Here is a 20,519-nt window from a genome sequence, read left to right on the forward strand (position 1 = left end):
ACTCCTGAGACCCTTCCTGCACACGGCCCCCCAATCAGAAGGGGGGTCATGCCCCGGAATCTGCATTTTACAAGCTCCCCTGGGGAAGCTGAGCTGCTGCTCCTCCCAGGGTCCTTTATCCTTTTTAGGTCTTCAGATCCCAACTTGAGTTTGAGTTTGTCAATGTATTGTTAGTAGTATTAGCATGTGTCTTTCCCCCTCCCTTAAGAGAAAGGCCTTTTACTGTTTTTGTTTTTTTTCCCTTTCCTCATCTACGTAGCAGAACCAGGCAGCCACGGCTGGGAGAATACCTGTATCTGTGGAATGAGCCAATGAACGAGCCCACTGAAAGCGATAGACTCTTGCCCTCAAAATGTGCATTTGGACACACACACATTTTGAAAGCAACTGTAGGAGGATCCACAGACCCCCTTAAGCCCACCGCAGCTACCCCTTAACAAATAAGGTTTTCCCAGAATCTCTGTAACACTTCAACACTGAAGTCCTGTGACGGCAGGGACAACAGATGACCTAAAGCAGCCGTCCCCAAACTTTTTGGCACCAGGGACTGGTTTCATGGAAGACAATTTTTCCAAGGACGGGGTTGGGGGGGATGGTTTCAGGATGATTCAACCACATTACTTTTTTTTTTTTAATTGGAGGATAATTGCTTTGCAATGTTGTGGTGGTCTCTGCCATACATCAACACGAATCAGTTATATATATATCCCCTCCCTCCCCACAATAATAAACTCTCTCCTCCTAGTAAGGAGAAACTCCTAAATGGAGGTGCCAGGCATTGAACCCGGGGTCTCGAGCATGCTAAGCACACGCTCTACCATTGAACTACACCCCCTCTACTATACTTACTGTGCACTTTATTTCTATTATTATTACATCAGCTCCATCACAGATCATCAGGCATTAGATACTGGAGGTTGGGGGACCCCATGGCCTACAGGACACTGTTCTCAAATGCTCTGGGGTCTGGGGAAGGAAAAGCCTGTAGGAATCAACCTCCTTATTTTTTAAACAAAAAGCAGCTGGGGAAGTGACTGGCCTGAGGACTCTGGATGCTCAGTGCGGGGGTGGGGGGGCCTGCCTCCTTCCCTCATCATTGCTCCCCATCTGAGCCCTTTGGCATCTCCCCTGAGGACTGGGTGCTCCTCCTTCCCAGCTGGGCTCAGGACCCGCAGTGCCCTCCAGAGGGACGCTGAACGCTCCCTGCTATCGGGGCCCCACTCTGGCTCAGGGCCAGACCCCGGGTTACCGGCTGTCTAACTGCAGCCTTCTCCACGGGCACACAGCGCAGCAGGGCCCCGGCGTGACTGGCCTCTACTGGCACAGATGTAACTTGGCACATAGGACTGTGTGAAGTGTTGTGTGAATTATCTACAGGAATCCCCGATGGCGTGGGGTGCGGTTGTTACCACTGTTTGACAGAAAAAGGAAACTGAGGCTGGGAGCAGAGAGAAGCCTTGCTGAAGAGTCAGCTGACCGTTCATAACAGCAGGATTTGAACTCAGGCAGGCGCACTCCGGGGCTTCCCAGGTGGCTCAGAATCCGCCTGCCAATCTTAGAGACGCAAGTTCCATCCCTGGGTCTGGAAGATCCCCTGGAGAAGGAAATGGCTACCCACTCCTGTGTTCTCACCTGGGAAATCCCATGGAAAAAAGGAGCCTGGCGGGCTACAGTTCGTGGGATCGCAACGAGTCGGACACGACTTAGCGTCTAAACAACATCAAGGTGCACTCCCAAGCTCCCTTTTCTCAACTGCCATCGACAGTCCTACCACCTGAGAGTAATTCACTAGCTATCGGGGCATAGAGATCCGTCAGGCTGTCCCATCTGACTGGGGGCCCCACCTGGGTGTCAGCCAAGAAAAGGGAGCCCCGGTGCCCAAGAGGGGCATCCGAGACCCGGGTGAGGGTCCTCAGTCTGGGGCGCGTGCGCCAGGCCGAGAGTCAGGGGCGAGGGGGCTGAGGAGCGCGCTCGGGAGAGCCGCCAGCGCGCCTCCGCCCGCCTGCCCAGCTTCTCGAGTGTCCAGGCTGGGAGGTGGGGTGGAATGGGCCGGGTCCTCCCAGGACCCCGTGTCCCCACCCAGATTCCAGGCCGGGCGCCCAGCTCGCTCCAGCCTGGCCGAGGGCGCGCCTGGAAGCCCCGCCCACCCGGCGCCCCTCCCCCGGGAAGGTACGCGCCACCTTCTCGGGAGCGGCGCGGGGAGCCGGGGCCTGCGGGCGCCCCGCCCCCCACGAGTAGTGACCGGCCGCCGCCGCCGCGCCGCACTCGGGGCTCCCGCGTCGCCGCCCGCTCACCTGCGCCAGCTGCCCTCCCCTCGGTGCGCGCCGGGGCCTCCGCCGCCCAGTGCCCAGCCCGGCGCAGCGACCCGCCGCCCCGCCCGGCCGCCACCATGAACTCGCTCTTCAGGAAGAGAAACAAAGGCAAATACAGCCCCACGGTTCGGACCCGCAGGTGAGGGGCCGCACTGGGCCGGGATGCGCGGCCCGGGCCGTGAGGGGAACGGCCGGGCCTCCGGGGCTGCGGCGGCTGGGAGGGGGTGCGCACCGCCCTGGGAGCCCCGCGGGGCGGGGAGCCCTGCCTGGAGTGCGCGACGCGCGGGGACGCGGGCGCCCGAGGGCTACCCTTGAGCTGGGAAGCACGGCCAAGGTGGGAATGGAGGTGGGCCGGGGGCGCGGAAGGAAAACACGCTGTTTGGCACCGGAAAGTTCTAGGAGCCGGGAGAGTACTGGCTTGGGCGCTTAGAGACCAAGGTACTGAGGTGGAGTCACAGCGGGGTGGAGGGGTTCTTCACGTCCCGCGGTCGCCCTTGGGCCAGGGGTCCTCGCGGGCCAGGAAGCACCGCCCGGGTGGAGAGTGGTGTGTCGGGCGGACGCTACACCCAAGGCGGGGGCGGGGGCGGGGGTGTGTGCACGGACAGAAGCACCGTCTAGGGGCGCACCCACGCGGTGAAGTTGAGCTGGAGCGGGGGGGCGTGGCTGGGGACGTTCACCAACGCTCCTTGGAGGGGCGCGCAGGTGCTTCTGGAGTTGGGGAGGCGAGAGGTGAGGGGACGAATTGGGGGGCGGGGAACGTGCCACCTGCAGCAGAACTTTCCGGCACCTGCCATCCTGCGCTCCAGAGCCTGGTTCGGAGGAAGCCGTGGGTGTGGGGTTGGGGGAACCCGGGCTGAGGCACCCCTGGTCCACACTCGCTACCCCACCCCGAGGTCTGCGGAGCTCCTGGAAGGGCGGTGGGGCCTTCTCCCTGAGTGATTTCTCAGGGGCGTGGCTGCCCCTAGCACCCCCCCGCCCCCCTCCACCAACCAGCGCCGAAACTGGCGGCGTCTCTGAGAGCCTCCGGTTCCCAGGGCCGCCTGGGAAGGGAATGACATGTCTCGATGTGTTTGCGTTGAAAGATGTGTTTGCGTTGAAACGGCAGCCCATGTCCGCTTGGTAAGCCTAATGTATTCACTTAATAACCGGTTTAGGGGAACCTCAGTGGAGATGCTGAGATTGAGGGAGGGGGCAAGACCTCAGACCCGTCCTTGGCCTCTCTCTAGGGAAAAGGAGGCAGGGGCTATAGCTGAGAGGGAGCCTTTATCCAACAAGGGGCTTCAGGCAGGTGGGGAAACTAAAAAAAAATTGCAGAGCCCACCTGCCCCAAGTGTATCCACCCCAAAGTGCCCTCATCTGAGACCCCTTCCCCTGGAAGCAGTCCCTCACTCCCTCCCAGGTCAGGGATGAAGGCGAGGAGACCCGGGCCTGCACTCCCACCCTGCCCCTGTGGTCCAGCCCAGGCAGACCTGTCTGACAGGTGCAGGCGCCCTGGGCATGGCGTGGAGAGGGTGGGCCCTCCATGTCTTTGTTGTCAGTTCAGTCACTCAGTCGTGTCCAACTCTTTGTGACCCCGTTGATTGCAGCAAGCCAGGCCTCCCTGTCCATCGCCAACTCCAGGAGCCTGCTCAATCTCATGTCCATCGAGTCAGGGATGCCATCCAGCCATCTCATGGTGCCCTCACCTGAGACGTAGAGGGTGGGCCCTCCATGCCTTTGAATTCTAGGCTTTTCAGAAACTCCACTCCCCTGTGACCACACTGCCCCTTCTCCCCTCTGCCTTGTTTCAAGTTCAGAAGTATTTCTTTCCCTCCCCTCCCGGGGTCCCCCTCCCCCACACACACCCCCGCCACACACACATACAAGCCTCCCTGGTCTTTCCCAACCCCAGGGATTGGGCAGGGCTCTGCACGCTGCTCCTCAGTGGCCAGGTCCAGCTGGCTCTCCAACCCAGCTGGGGTCCCATCCAGTCCCTGAACTATTCTTTCAGATGTTGCACAATCAGGCGCTCTGTGCCAGCCAGGGAGGGCTGTGCTGTTCTTCCCTGACCAAGACCAGGGCCCCTCCAGTCCTCCACACACACGCACACACCCACACACCAGGAGATAGGCCAGCCTTGCCCTGTTCTCCGCCTCCCTCATCCCTCTGAGCCTCCCCTTCTTCCAGCTCTTCATCCGTCCAGTCCCCCAAGGGCTGGGCTTGGACCTAACAAAAGGTTATAATGAATCTGGACAATCTGGGAGGGTCTTGGCCTTCCCAGCAGAGAGCAGGAAGGAAGCAATTAACATCCTTTACAGCTTCAGGGACTCAGGGTTAATGGGCATGGGTCCTGCACTTCACAATACCCCTGGCCCAAGGCAGCCACCCGCTGCCCCTAGTTGAATGTGTGATCTCAGCTTGGAGGTCTCTTTCTCCAGGAAGCCCTCCCCGATTCTTCCCAAGATGGGACGAGATTCTTCCTTTGGGCCCTGTGGTCTTGCACAGTCACAGCCCTGTGTAGATGCCAGGTGACCGTGGTCTTGCCAGCCCAGCATGTTCCCCTTGGTGGAGACAAGTTCATGGAACAGATTGCACAGTTGAAGGTAGCCTCTTGAGTGTTACCCAGTGCTTGGCTCTGTACCCATAGCTCTAAGATGTGCTCGCTGGTCACAGGATGCTGGCCCCCAAGTTACTCTTGCACCCTGAGTTTTCTGGGGGCTTCCTCTTCTGTCTGGGGGAGGGCAGGGTTGCCAGTGAGATTCAGCATTGAGGTGGTCAGTTGAACACCTCGCCTCTGGTTCCAGAAAGGCTCAGGAACCTCTATGAATCTCAGTTTCCTCATTTGCAAGGCAGGCCTGGTACTAATATCTTCCGTGTGGGGTTGCTGGGAGGAGCCAACATAACAATGGGGAGGATTTCCCCCGCCCTGCCCTGCGCTCCCCGCTCCGCTGCCCCGGGGCACATAGGAAGTGCCCAGAGTGAGGGTCAGCATCCCTGCCCCCAGCAAAGGGAATTCAGGAGCCAGGTGACTTGCACACAACCCCGCTGTCACAGGCTTTGGATGACACAAGTGAACAGAAATTCGTGGAGAGCCCCTTAGGAGAAAACTGCCCCTCCCTGTTTGTCAGCCTTGTAGCAGCTGGAACTGGGTGTGAACTCCGCTGCTCCTGCTGCCCTGGTTTCTAATGACAGGTGTCAGAACTGGTGTTCACACCTGAGCTAATGACAGGGGCAGGCTGCTGCTGCAGGGTCACCAAGGATAGTGTCCAGCTCAGCGGGGAGGGCCTTGAGGGGCCCTGGTCCTACCGCCCTGCTTGGATGCTGAGAGTACAGCCCTGGCCAGTCCTTGCTCTCCAGCTGTGCCACCTGGGGACAGCTGCATGGCCTCTCTGAGCCTCTGCTTTCTCAGCTGTGGAATGGGCATAAAAATACTACCTGCCTGGTGATATTGTTGGCATGAGGATTAAATGAAATAATGCAGGGAAAGGGTTGAGAATTACAGGAAGCCTCGATCCACAGCAGCTGTGATAGTTATAACTGTTGAATACATTTAAATAGGCACCTGCTATGTATCTGGGATTGAGCTGACTCCGCAATGGACAGGCAGTGCACTGCACAACTCCTGGGGTGCCATTCCGAGGAGTAGGGGAGGCTGTGGAGGAGACGTTGACAATCTCTACATTTGATGGAATTTTGCTTAATTACCACTGTGGTTGCAGGACTGTGTCATGGTGGTGATGGGAACCACTGAGAGTTTGGGGGGACATAGAGCTGGACAGATGAGATTTCCAGCCTGACGGCCCTGTTGCTCCCTGACTGGTCTGAAGTGAGATCTGTCAGGGTTAGGGTGGAGACCTGGATTATCGGGGAGGACTTCCTGGGGAGGTATCTGACCTGTCATTGCGAGGGATGGATGGTTAGACCCAGCTCTGCAGTTAGACTGAACTCTGCCTGTGTTTGAGCTTGGCAAAGAAATTTGGCCTCGCTAGGAGCCTCAGCTTCCCCCTCAGTAAAATGGGACTAATTTTGCCCCTCTACCCAGACCTGGGTCCCAGTGAGCACCCAGCAGCCTGGCCTCAGTTCTTGACCTCACCTAGGCAAAGTCCTACAAGAATGGCCCAGTCCTAATGGGGACATCCTGTGGGAGAGGCAGGGCCCAAGGGTTTGGAGGCTGGTGAAAGGGGCGTGTGTCCTCCTGGAAGCTAGCTGGGGTACCCTGGGCCCCTCGGTGATTAAGAGCGTGTCATCCAGGTGTGGGTCCAAGCCCCAGCTTTGCCTCTCCTGAGCTGTGTGACCTTGGGCAGGTCACGAAACACTTGAATCTCAGTTTCCTCATCTGTGAAATGGGAGTGTTGCAGCAGCCATCAGTTGGTGAGGTCGCTAGTGGCTCAAGTGAGAGAATGCATGTGACGGGCCCAGCTCCCAGTGAGTGCTCACTAAGTCATGGTAGAGACAGTGGTGAGTGCACACTGCTGTTAAAGATGAAAAGTGAAACTCGCTCAGTTGTGTCCGACTCTTTGTGACCCCATGGACTATACAGTCCATGGAATTCTCCAGGCCAGAATACTGGAGTGGGTAGCCGTCCCCTTCTCCAAAGGATCTTCCCAACCCAGGGATCGAACCCAGGTCTCCCGCATTGCAGGCGGGTTCTTTACCAGCTGAGCCCCAGAGATGAGGATGGTGCTAAGAACGGAGCTGACCAGGCAGCTGGGCTCTTTCCAGCTGTGGAGGCTGTTGCCCCAGGGGCACAGGAGGTCAGCTGACTCCCATTCATTCACCCTAGCATTCATGTGGACCCCACACACACCTTAAGAAGACACATGGAAAGACACACCTGCATGCATTGATTAGTGTCAGTTGCAAAGCTCGAACAGTCTGCAGGAGGGTCCTGTCAGCAAAGTTCCCCTCCCACTACGTGGGTAGCCAGGACTGGAGTGATCCGCCCAGCCATTTCTCAACACCTGCTGTGCACCCAGCACAGCCATGGATGTTTTATATATATATGTATATATATAAAATCTCATTCTGACACCGAGCCTGTAAGGCTGCTGCTGGTATCCCATTTCACAGAGAAGAACACTGAGGCCCAGAGTAAAGGCACTCGCCTTGCATTCACGGCTCACACATGGCCAATGTTGGGGCCCTGGAGAAGGAAACTAGGGCTCCCCACCTCAACCTGGGGCTGGTGCTATCTCTGGGGACTGCCCCAGGCCAGATGGTGGAGTCACTGGGTTTTGTATCCCTGACTCCGCCCAGCAACCCTTTCCACCTCCCCTCTCTCTGGCTTTGCCCTCACTTGCCCAGTGCTGTTGCAGAGGGAACGAGACCTGGTGAACTAGATTCAGGACAGAACGGAGCTGAACATGTAACAGTGCTGCTAATGGTGGCATTTCAGACACAGTCAGGGAGCTTCTCTGGGGAGAGGCTTACCTCAAGTCATACCTTTTAGGCAACACTCCTAGGAGAGTGAGGGGCCTCTGGAGGGCCCTGGGGGCTGGGGGAGAAGCTGCCTTTGAGAACATGTCCAAAGCTCCTTGTCAAGAGATTTCTGGCTCCTCTCTGCTCCAGGCAGCACTGTGTGGGGTGTTGCCAGCGCCACCTGCCACTCTCCAGCCTGCCTGCCTGCCTGCCCTGACCTGTCTTAGGAATGGGGAGACGGAAATGGCCCCTGGTCTTTGTTCTCTCTGGTTTTAATGGGTCTTCTGTCCTCCTGAGCCTAGGCAGCGAGGCCCCCGGTGCCCCTTCCTGCCTCCAGGTAGACTGAGCCCTGCCCTGGCCTCTTGGCTCCCTGCCTCCTGAGCGGGCAGCCCCGCTGGGCCCCCAGGCCCTGTCACCAGTGCCCCTGCTGCAGCTGCTTCACCATTCCTGCCTCTGCCCCATCACCCCACTCCCTCCTCCCCATGGCAGCCAGGGAGCTCTCTCTTGTTGTTCAGTTGCTCATGTCCCATTCTTTGTGACCCTATGGACTGCAGCACACCAGGCTTCCCTGTCTTTCACTATCTCCCAGAGTTTGCTCAAACTCATGTCCATTGAATTGGTGATGCCATCCAACCAACCTCATCCTCTGCCATCCCCTTCTCCTACCCTCAATCTTTCCCAGCATCAGGGTCTTTTCTAGGCAGCTCTTTGCATCAGGGGGCCAAAGTATTGGAGCTTCAGCTTCAGCATCAGTCCTGCCAATGAATATTTAGGATTGACTGGTTTGATCTCCTTGCTGTCCAAGGGACTCTCAAGAGTCTCCCTGCCAGATGTCAGTCTGGTCCTGTCCACCCCCTCCCCGCTGGTTCATCCCAGCCCAAGCTTCCCTTTCCTCTCAGGCCCTGGGAACCGCCACCCTGCATACTATGAGTTCATTCCCCTCTCCTTTCCATGACCCTTCCAGCCCCTGAGCCTTTGCCAATGCTGTTCCTCCCACCTGGAATGCCCTTCCCACCCCTCCGGGCTCACTTCTCTTCCTCACCTGGTCTCTGTTCCTTGGGGAAGCCCTCCCTAAACCTCTCTTTCCCCAGGCAGATCCACTTCCTGCATTGTCTCCCCCATCTCCTTGGTCACTCTTATCTCAGCGGCCGTTGGGTGGGCTGATGGAGATGAAGGTCTGTCTGCCCCAGAGACTGGCAGGGTGGCACGTGTGCTGAATGAGTGAATGAATGAGTGAGGGTGGCCCTGGGGGCCTGCAGAGGTTTCCCCCTCCTGAAACATCTCAGGCTGATGCAGACACTCATGCTCACACACAAGACACGCACGCACTCGTCCCCACCAAGAAACGGGGTGGGCGGGTGGGGCTTCTATCTAGCAGAAAAGAATAAGGGATCCTGAGCAGAGGGCCCCGGGCCCCCGTCCCCACCCCCATTTTCTGTGCTCTCTGTAAGCAGGCTGCAACAATGCTGTGTGACAAGTGCAGAGACAGTGGAGGCAAAGGAGGGGGATGGGTGCAGAGGGGGCAGCAAGGGTCACGAGACAGCGAGGCGGGCGTCCACGCGCGTCGGCCTGCGGAGGCATCCCATGGTGTGAACAGAGCAAGCTAAGGATGCAGACAGCACATTTGTGTGCATTTGCAAACATTCGTTCCGGGACTTCCCTGGTGGTCCAGTGGCTGAGACTCCGAGCTCCCAGGGCAGGGGGCCTGGGTTCCATCCCTCGTCAGGGAACTGGGTTCCGCATGGTGCAACTCAAGACCCCACGTGCTGCACCTGAGACTCAGCACATCCAAATAAATAAATGTTAACAAAAGAAGAAACTGAGAGATCATAGTAACAAAAACACTCTTTAAAAAATAAATAATTTAAAAATTCATACAAAGTAATTCCATGTATGTTTATAGAAGCAGACGCCGATATGTAGTGAAAGTTTAAGACAGGCTTAGGAAGAAACCTGTGTAGATCACAACAAACTGGAAAATTCTTCAAGAGATGGGAATACCAGACCACTTTACCTGCCTCCTGAGAAATCTGTATGCAGGTCAAGAAGCAACAGTTAGAACCAGACATGGAACAACAGACTGGTTCCAAATTGGGAAAGGACTACATCAAGGCTATATCTTGTCACGCTGCTTATTTAACTTATATGCAGAGTACATCATGCAAAATACTGGGCTGGATCAAGCACAAGCTGGAATCAAGATGGCCAGGAGAAATATCAATAACCTCAGATATGCAGATGACACCACCCTATGGCAGAAAGTGAAGAGGAACTAAAGAGCCTCTTGATGAAAGTGAAAGAGGAGGGTGAAAAAGTTTGCTTAAAACTCAACATTCAGAAAACTAAGATCTTGGCATCTGGTCCCATCACTTCATGGCAAATAGATGGGGAAACAATGGAAACAGTGACAGAGTTTATTTTCTTGGGCTCCAAAATCACTGCAGATGGTGACTGCAGCCATGAAATTAAAAGACGCTTGCTCCTTGGAAGAAAAGCTATGACCAACCTAGACAGCGTATTAAAAAGAATACATTTGAATCAGTTCTAATGAGATGGATGAAACTGGAACCTATTATACAGAGTGAAGTAAGCCAGAAAGAAAAACACCAATACAGTATACTAACGCATATATATGGAATTTAGAAAGATGGTAACAATAACCCTGTGTACGAGACAGCAAAAGAGACACTGATGTATAGATCAGTCTTATGGACTCTGTGGGAGAGGGAGAGGGTGGGGAGATTTGGGAGAATGGCATTGAAACATGTATAATATCATGTATGAAACGAGTCACCAGTCCAGGTTTGATGCAAGATACTGGATGCTTGGGGCTGGTGCACTGGGACGACCCAGAGGGAGGGTATGGGGAGGGAGGAGGGAGGAGGGTTCAGGATGGGGAACACAGGTATACCTGTGGCGGATTCATTTTGATATTTGGCAAAACTAATACAATATTGTAAAGTTTAAAAATAAAATTTTAAAAATGAAAAAAAAAAAGCAGAGACATTACTTTGCCAACAAAGGTCCAACTACTGATTTTTCCAGTAGTCATGTATGGATGTGAGAGTTGGACTATAAAGAAAGCTGAGCACTGAAGAATTTATGCTTTTGAACTGTAGTGTTGGAGAAGACTCTTGAGAATCCCTTGGACTGCAAGGAGATCCAACCAATCCATCCTAAAGGAAATCAGTCCTGAATGTTCATTGGAAGGACTGATGCTGAAGCTGAAACTCCAATACTTTGGCCACCTGATGCGAATAACTTGGAAAAGACCCTGATGCTGGGAAAGATTGAAGGCAGGAGGAGAAGGGGACGACAGAGGAGGCGATGGTTGGATGGCATCACTGACTCGCTGGACATGAGTTTGAGCAAGCTCCAGAAGTTATTGATGGACAGGGAAGCCTGGCGTGCTGCAATCCATGGGGTTGCAGAGTCAGACACGACTGAGCGACTGAACCGAACTGAGGGAGAAACCAGCGGCTCCAAAATTATGCTCCCCCAGAGGAGGGGGCTCAGAGGGTACTGAATAATAACACTGTTTTTGAAAAAAATCTGAAACACGTATGGCTGAGTGGGAACATCAGCGAAGTCTCGGTGGCATTCTTTTCCATACTTTTCTGCACATTTGAGCTAGGTTAAGAGTTTTCAGTTTTTAAAAGTGAGGGGTGGGCTAGACCAGGGGGGTTGGCAGCTGATCCAGCCTGGAGGGAAGCCTGCAGTTCTGGATCCAAGTCCAGTCAGCAGGTAGAGAGCAGGGAGGAAGAGGGAGCGGGCCTCAGCAGGGGGAGATGTCCAAGGCCTGGGGAGCAAGAATGGAGGGCTCTGGATGCAGAGACTCAGAAGTGTGGGAGGGAACCACGGCCAGGAGCGGGAGAGGTGTGGACATGTGACAGCCTCTGAGGCTGAGGTGCAGAGGAGCAGCCGTCCTGAATTATGACTGTACTGTCCTTCTTAGACATCAGTGCCCTCGTCTCTCTTTTCCAGGTGAGGCTCAATGTTTTAGAGTCTCAGCGGCTCTGAGCTGGGAGCAGATAAGCTGGCTGCAGAGGTGTCCCCTCTGGTCACCCAGCCCATTCTTTCCTGGACAGAGGGCTTGTCAGGTCTTATAAATGCACAGCTGACTGGCCAGAGGCTCCACCCCACCCACAGCCCGCTGACTCTGGAAGGCTGTGGGGCTGCAAGAAGACAGCCCTGTGCAGAATTCTTTGCTGCTCCAGCAGCCGGGGCTCAGATGTCAGACTCGTGGCTTTGAGGGCTTTTCACTTCTCCATGCTGGGATGGGAACTTTCGGGTTCCAGCTGAAGGTTGAGAAAGGATTCAAAGTTTGTGCCGCCAGGAACAGCGGAGGCTCCAGTCCTGCTGCTCTGCACCAGGAACTTGACTCTTCCCAACTATAAACTGGGCAACGAAACCCCCATGTTACTGAGAGGGAAGCTGAGGCTGAGGTCAGGGATGGAGGTGGAGTAGAAAGAGCCTGGGTTTGGGAGCCATGGATCCGCTTTCCAGGCCCAGTTGTGCCTCTTGTCAGCTGTGCTGCTGCTGGCCACCTTCCTGCCCCACTGTGGGCTTCACGAAGGTAGGGGCTTTGCAGACCACGTGGTCACTCCCACAGCCCCCGAAAGATGGCTCACACATAGTAGGTGCTCAGTGAGCAGCAGTGAGAGGTCTGTTTTGAATCTACAAATTAGAGGCGTGTAGAATCACGGAGAGAACTGGAGATGATGTGTGTAAAGGCAGCAGGCACATAGTAGGTGCTTCCTATTTGGAGGCCAGTACTCCTTGTCCACTGGTTTTGAACCTGGAATGATGTCCTAACAACTGGGGTTGTCACAGTTGGCTTGAGGCCCATTTAAATCTTGGAAAAATCTCCAAGACACACCCTGGTGTTACTCAAAGAGGTTTGAACTTATGTGTGTGTGTGTGTGTGTGTGTGTGTGTGTGTCTGTAACGAGAGCCCAAAAGCACAAGCCTGACATGAGGCCCCGAGGTGGGGAGGCCTTCCCCGGGTGGAAGCAGATTAAACCATGAAACAGAGCTATAGTTACTCCACCAGCAGCCTTCTCACTGTAGAATCTACTTCCGCAGGATTAGTAGACAGTAAATTCCTCCACACCCAGCTAATTATCACTGAGGTTTCTAGTAGGGAGCCCGTCAGTCAGTTGACCTGTCAGTCTGGTAATTTTTGGATGCTTTCTGAGTACTGTTCTCTACAAGACTTCCTTCCTGCAGAGACCTGGGAATTCTTCCTCGACCTTGCAGCACATGACTCTGGTTCGTTTCCTTGTTCCCAGCCCTGCCAGCGCGTTAGAATCACCCGAGTTTTGGGACTTCCCTTGCAGTACAGTGGTTAAGACTCCGAGTTCCCAATGCAGGGGGCCCGGGTTCCATCCCTGCTCGGGGAACTAGGTCCACGTGCTGCAACTAAGACCTGGTACAGCCAAATTAAAAAAAAAAAAAATTACGTGAGCCTTGCAGGTGATGTCCAGGTCCTATGGCAGACCAATTAGGTCAAAATCAGTGAGGCAGGGCCCAGACTTCAGTCTTCTGACTGAAGAAGCCGTCAAACCCTGTGTTTACGTAACTTGTCCGTAGAGTTACAGGTACCTTTGTTGTTGTTTAGTCGCTAAGATACATCCAACTCTTCTGCAGCCCCGTGGGCTGCCCATGGGATTTCCCAGGCAAGAATACTGGAGTGGGTTGCCGTTTCCTTCCCCATGGGATCTTCCAGACCCAGGAATCAAACCCATGGCTCTTGCCACGTCTCCTGCTTTGCCGGCGGGTTCTTTACCGCTGAGCCACCACTGCACCTTGCTCTTCCTTTCAAACAGCTAAAGCAGCAGTTGCCTGGTCTGTCGCACTCTATTCTTTTAGTCCCAACCTTCCTGTGTAATTTTATTTTAGATATGTGCCTTACAAAATGGCGTAGAGTTGGCTTTTGTCTTGTTTTCCTATTCGCCCCTGAGAGTCTTATCCTTTAGCGGGTGAGTTTAACTCATTCTCATTTATTGTACTGACTGCTGTGTTTGGACCTGCTGCTGCCATATATTTTGTATTTCCTATTTATCATGCTTTCTCTTTGTTTCCTTCTTGCTCTCTTCTTGCATTTTATGGGACTGACCTTTATTTTCACAATTAAATTAGGATACAAGGTCTGAAGTGGGCAGAGTGGATGAAAATACCCTGACCCAAACAGTCTGAATCTCTGGAATTACAGTTATTGGAGAGCTTTTCTAAATCCTGCCTATTATACCATAAACTTTTGGACAATAGGACTTAACTTACCTTTTGGTGGAGGTTCTTCTGTGGCTCTTAATTCCAGGATTTGTATAGGCTGGGGGCTCAACAAATAGGTGTCGAATTAAATAGACATTTTAAGCATGTTGACAGCTCCAGGGACTTGGTGATGGAGAAGAGCCTGTCCCCAGGGCCTGTAAGAGGGGCAGAGAGATGACAAGGAGTTGGGGGTGTGGTGAAAATTTATTCAGCAATTACTGAATATCTGGAAATCTTGGCGATCTGGAAAGCTGACAGGGGGTGGCAACAGTCACCAGCATGGACACTAACCTTCTGGCCCCAGGCAGGTCTCCCTTCCTGCCCAGGCTCAGTTTATGTATCTGCACTGGAAGCAGTAATAGTACCAAGCTTAATGATGGGTTGTTAGGATCAAAGCAGGAACGCATGTCAGACACTGGGGGAGGGCGTGGCCCAGGGAGGGGTTCCGTCATACCAGTTCCTTCCCCCTGAATGGCCTGTTCAGAGGGACAGGCTGGGAGCCCCTCATGGTGGCATCTTAAGAGAATGAATGACTCAGCCTCACCTACCACCACTGATGGTTACTCAACCACTGGGATAATTATACTGCTGAAGATGCCAACGAGATGTAAGTCACTGTGCCTCCCCTGGGTGGTGAACGCCTTTCTGCTTTGTCTCATGTCCTTGATCTCTCCGCATCAGTTTGTGGAATAGTATTGACAGACCCTGATGCTGGGATAGATTGAGGGCAGGAGGAGAAGAGGTCGACAGAGAATGAGATGGTTGGATGGCGTCTCCAACTCAATGGACATGGTTTGAACAAGCTCAGGGAGATGGTGAAGGACAAGGAAGCCGTGTGCTCCAGTCCATGGGGTCACAAAGAGTCGGACACGACTTAGCGACTGAACAACAATATTGACATCCCTTTTGTTCTGAGGAGGTGGCTCCGACACCTGTTCGGATCGTGACACCCTCACTTCCTAACAGTGTGACTTTGAGCAGGTTTCTTAGCCTCAGTTATCTTCATCTGAAAAATGAGGAGAGAAGAATTATTCACATGCTATAAAGTGTCTGCTCAATTCAACATGTATTTATTGAGCCCCAGGCCTGTGCAAAGCCTGGAATTAAAGGCTACAGAAGGGTCCTCCCAAAAGATGAGTAAATCCTTACTGTCCAAAAGTTTATCACCTAATAGAATTAAGAAAAGTACCCCCAATTACCATGAGGGCATGTTTCTCCCAAGATTGCCAGGTGTCAGGAGGTGCTTCAGGAATAGGCCGAGCAGGTGACGGGCACCTAGTGAGTCCTCTCAGTGTCTGGCTGTGCGTTTCTTCAGTCATTTCCTGCACCTCCTGTGTGTGCCTTTGCAGTAGAGACAGGGCAGGTGTCCTGGAGTGAAAGCCTTTGCTCTCTCTAGCCTGGCAGTGTTTAAAGAAGGTGGGGTCTGGGGGCCACCTAGCACCCAAGATGAACTTGGAGGTTCCTCTGAGGGCTGCCTAGGCCCTGGAGGCAGGCAGGACCCAGAAGGGGTTGACCATGGGGAACAGGAGGCCAGGCCCCTTCTCTGGACTCTAGGAGGGGCGAGGCTGGGACAGGCTGGTTCCCAGGAGAGGTGTGGGCTCCTGTGCATGCCAGACATTCCGAGACTGATCATCCGGCTCCGCTCGCACCCACTGAGACAGAATTAACCCCAAAAGGGAGGGACTGTGGACATCGTCAAGGACCAGAACGTGGGGACTGACTCAGGCCTGGAAGGTGAGGTGGTGCTGGCCAGGGAGGAAGGGCCATCACCATCAGCCACACCTGGTCCCTGCTGGTTCCCATCTTGATGCCCAGAAAGAAAAAGCAAGTTGGGCGTGACCAACAGGTGACAGAACAGTTCTAGGCAGGCAGCGACTGCTGGGGTGGGGGCTTATGGTAGGGCTGTGGCCCCTCTGTAGTGGTATGACCCCCTGGAGGTGGGTCAGGAAAGAGGCCATTCTCCCAGGAAGGAGGATGGCGTGGCTGGAGCAGGCTACATGGCAGACTCTGGCCTGTGGCCGTGGGCAGAGACACTGGAGCTCTGGGGGCCCGGGAAAGGGTGTGGGGCTGTGGTCTGTGTGCTCTGGCGCTGCGCACCCAGGCACCGAGCTCTGCTGAGCACAGCTGGGAGCCCTGGATTGTTTTGAAGTCAGGCAGCCAGAGACCCATAGACGAGACCTGCCCTTGGGCAGGTGTCTGGCCAGTCTGGACACTGGCAAAGCAAAGGAAATGACCTTTTTTTTCCCCCAATTAATTAATTTACTTGCTGTGTCAGTTCTTCGTTGCAGTGCACAGGATCTCCGCTGTGTCACAGGGCATCTTTCATTGTTGAGGCTTCTAGTTGAGGCTCAGTGGCCGCACGGCATGTGGGATCATAGTTCCCCCACCAGGGATCGAAGCCATATCCCCTATATTGCAAGGTGGATCCTTAACCACTGGACCACCAGGGAAGTCCCAGGAAATGACCTTTTATTAAGTGGCTCTAGGGCACTAGTGGTTAAGAACCCACCTACCAATTCAGGAGATGTAAGAGATGTGGGTTCAATCTCTGGGTCGGGAAGATCCCCTGGAGAAGGGCATGGCAACCCACTCCAGTATTCTTGCCTGGAGAATCCCATGGACAGAGGAGCCTGGTGGGCTACAGTCTATTGGATCATGAAGAGTCAGACGTGACTGAAATGACTTAGCATGTACGCATGGATGCTGATAACTACCTTATGATGTACGCAGGTGCCAGGCGCTAATGTTCCAAGCCTCCTCCAGCTTCATTATGGCAGAACTGATGGGCTGCAGTCATTGTGGGCTTATTGCAGAGCGGTCCAGGGGCTGCAGAATCACCCAGAACTATGCCGTCGTATTTGTTAACCACTTGCCATGTGAGATGTGCGTAGAACAACCTGAGATGCCCTGCAAGTGTAAACCACATGCCAAGTGTTGAGGAAAAGAGAATGTAAACCATCTCTTTAATAATGTTCTATTGACTATCAGAATAATGGTTTAGCTCTACTGTGTGTGAGTGTTAAGTCACTTCAGTCGTGTCTGACTCTTTGCAATCCCGTGGACTGTAGCCTGCCAGGCTCCTCTGTCCATGGATTTCCCAGGCAAGAATACTGGACTGGGTTGCCATGCCCTCCTCCAGGGGATCTTCCTAACCCAGGGATTGAACCTGCATACCTTATGTCTCTTGCATTAGCTGCTGCTGCTGCTTCTGCTAAGTCACTTCAGTCGTGTCCGACCCTGTGCGACCCCATAGATGGCAGTCCACCAGGCTCCCCCGTCCCTGGGATTCTCCAGGCAAGAACACTGGAGTGGGTTGCCATTCCTTCTCCAACACATGAAAGTGAAAAGTGAAAGTGAAGTCATTCAGTTGTGTCGGACTCCTAGTGACCCCATGGACTGCAGCCTACCAGGCTCCTCCGTCCATGGGATTTTCCAGGCAAGAGTATTGGAGTGGGGTGCCATTGCCTAATACAGCATTAGCTGTATTAGGTTAAATCAAATGGTGTATAAAAGTTGAGTTCACCTGTTTCTTTTTATGTTTTTCAAATGGCTACTAGGAAGATTTAAACTACAAATGTGCTCACATTCTGTTTTTATTGGACAGCGGAGGCCTTGAAAGCAAATCAACCTAGCCCCCACCCTATCTGCCTTGGGAACATTTTCCACCTATCAGATATGTCTTTCTGTTTGCTACCCAGTCAGTGGATCCAATAACCTCATTGTGCAGACAAGGAAATTAAAGGTAGGCAGGTGAAACAGCACATGTTGTTATTCCAAATGCCAGCAGCTGTTCATTAGATTACTGCTGGGACGAGCTCTGTGCCGGGCACCATGGACACAGCAGTGAGCCAAACAGACCAAAATTCCAACAATCCTGAGCCTTCCTGGTGTGACATGCACGTCCAAGGTCCAAAGTGTTTTATGAGGCTCCTCTCTTTGAACTGTCTCCATCCTCTGGATGGGGCTGATTCTTATTCCCATTTTGCAGATGAGAAAACTAAGGCACAGAGAGGCTAAGGAACCTGCCCGAGCTCTCTCAGTCTCTGTTCTTTCCCTGGGCCAGGCTGACTCAGTTTCCTTCCCTGCAGGCAGGATGGAGAGGAATGGACCAGTGGGTGCAGGGAGAGCTGACAGCAGGAAGGGCTGGGCCGGGTCCCGGACAGGAGAGCGAGCTCTCTTCTGAGTGTGTTTAGAGCATCGACGAGCCTGAGGCTGGACAATGGCAAGATCTGGTTGAGTCTTTGAAAGATCTCTCCTACAAATGTGCAGAAGTTGGCTGGAGGCAGCAAGGGTCAGAGTGCAAGGAGATGGCTGGGCGTGGCCGTTACATTGGTCCAGGCGAGAGGTGATGCTCTTGATCAAGGTGAGGGCCTTAGGGCCAGAGAGAGGATGGAGGCACAGGGCTCTCTTCCCAGGCACAGGGCTCTCTTCCAGGTGGAGTCAGGGGCGGCAGAGGCAGGGGTCTGGGGTGGTCTTGGGGTTCTGCTTGAACAACTGGGTAGCAAAGCCTCTCCACCCTGCACGTCTGCAGTGTCCCTGCTGCAGACCAGGGACGGCAAATCTCATGGTGGAAACACCCTAAACCCCTCAAATCCCAGACCTAGTGACCTAATGCTTACTCCAAACCCAGGAGGGTTCCTCCAGACTGGGGCTGGGAGCTACGCCCTCTCATTGCCCATATATGTGCATGGCCCCTCCCCTCAGGAGCTGGAGGAGACATTCCCAAATGTCGAGGTGACTTGTGAATTCTCCATGCCCGGGCGAGGTGACATCCACAAGGCGGAAGCAGAGTGTGTCTGGGCTTGCATGAAGATCAGTGTGGATGGCCCGGGTGGCCCAGGGACTTTTTTTTTCAGCTCCCCCATGCCTCTGGGTTCTGACATGGGGCCTTGGCTGTCAGCTTTTATCAACTCCTTAAAAGGAGCCCAAATCCCTGGGTGGTGACTCTGGGTGGAAGCAAAGAACCTGGGCTGCCTGCAAGGCACCACTTTGTATCTGTTCTCTCAACCATGCCCTAGCCCTGAGGGGTGTGGACTACCGTGACCCCCAGTGACAGACGGGTAACTTGAGGCTCAGAAGGTTAGGTGACTGACAGCTTAATAAGGACTGAGTCAGGATCCGGATCTAGGTCGCCGGCCTTGGTCCAGATGCTTAACCACCAGGTTATACTGCAGTACGGCTTATCATGGAAAAGGGCCAGGGGCTCCCCACCCAAAGTAAAGCATGAAGGAGTGATTGGCGGTAGGTGGGGCTGAGGGTCCTGCAAGAGCCCTGGGTGCTCTGTCTTTCTCCACGTGGAGCATCCGCAGAGTCTGGGTGACCCGGAGTGCCACCTCTGTCCCCACTTCTCTGATCGGCTTTCCTGCCGGCCCACTGACCAGACCCCACCCCGCTGGGCTTCACAGCACGGGGTTCCAGCCCCGGCTCCCAAGTCTGCAGCTGACCTCCTGGGCTGTGAGCAGCCACCCGCAGAGCAGGCCAGGCTGTGCTTCTAGAGTTTCTAACTCCGGTGACAGAGTGAGGGTGCCCGATGCCCCGTGAGGCTCCCAGGCCATCTCCCCGCAGCTCTAACTCCGAGAGCACATCCTGAGGGACAAAGAGACGCCTGTTCCAGGCTGGTGCATGCGGGCTCAGACCCAGACAGCGATTGTTTGTCCCCGAGTGTCCTCAAACCCAGTCATGGGACTCTGAGGCAGCCCCAGACATCCCCCTGGCCGTGCCCTCCTCGCACCAGGAGTCTCATACGCAGACTGGGCCAAGGAAACGGGGTCCCTTGTCATGCCTCAGATGGGACCTGGGCCCTCCTGGACCCTCGCCAGACTCTAGTGTCCTCAGCCTTGGAAAAGAAAACAAGGGCGGATTCTCTGGAAAAACAACCCCTGTCTGCAGGGTGTGACTCCACCTGGCTTGTGAAACCCATTCACCTTGTCTGATCAAAGTCTGGGCTGGGCTGAGAGGACCGTTTCTGGAGACAGCCAAGACCTGGGTCCCATTGCCCTTTATTAGTACCAGGTGGGGTCTCGGGCCATGGCACCCACTGCCCAACCTGTCAAGGTGGGCATCCTAGACACACCATTGCCCAGAAAGATCTGCTCCTATAGGGTAACCTGGAAACCTAGACGTGAAAAAGTGAGTGTTAGTTAGCTCAGTCATGTTTCTTTGTGACCCCATGGACTGTAGCCCACCAGGCTCCTCTGTCCATGGAATGCTCCAGGCAAGAATACTACAGTGGGTTGCCATTTCCTTCTCCAGGGCATCTTCCCGACCCAGGGATCGAACCCCCATCTCTTGCGTCTCTTGCGTTGGCAGGCGGGTTCTTCACCACCGCGCCACCTCTATGGTGGGGATACTGACCACGCCGGTGGAACGCCACCTCTCCCACAGCCTCCTCTTGTTGATCTGTCCTTTGCCTTTCCTGGCACTGCATTACGAGGTTACACGGATGGTTAGCACAGTCAGGATTTGAACCCTGTCTGGCTATGGACACTGGCTGCTCCCTGTGTGACCTTGGGCGGGTGCCTGCACTTCTGAGGGCCT

The 20,519-nt window shown here is 54.3% G+C and overlaps 1 protein-coding gene across 3 annotated transcripts in view; it reads left to right on the forward strand.

Moving 5' to 3' along the window:
• The first annotated feature begins 2,148 nt into the window (after positions 1-2,148).
• PPL (periplakin) overlaps positions 2,149-20,519 on the forward strand; it is a 48,270-nt gene continuing 29,899 nt past the window's right edge. For all 3 annotated transcript variants that reach the window (XM_027527797.1, XM_027527799.1, XM_027527798.1), the window contains exon 1: positions 2,149-2,451. In XM_027527797.1, coding sequence (XP_027383598.1) covers positions 2,390-2,451 — 62 coding nt within the window. In that variant the 5' untranslated portion in view covers positions 2,149-2,389. The remainder of the gene's footprint in view (positions 2,452-20,519) is intronic.

The sequence above is a fragment of the Bos indicus x Bos taurus genome, chromosome 25 (genome assembly GCF_003369695.1).
Source record: "Bos indicus x Bos taurus breed Angus x Brahman F1 hybrid chromosome 25, Bos_hybrid_MaternalHap_v2.0, whole genome shotgun sequence".
Taxonomy (NCBI): domain Eukaryota; kingdom Metazoa; phylum Chordata; class Mammalia; order Artiodactyla; family Bovidae; genus Bos; species Bos indicus x Bos taurus.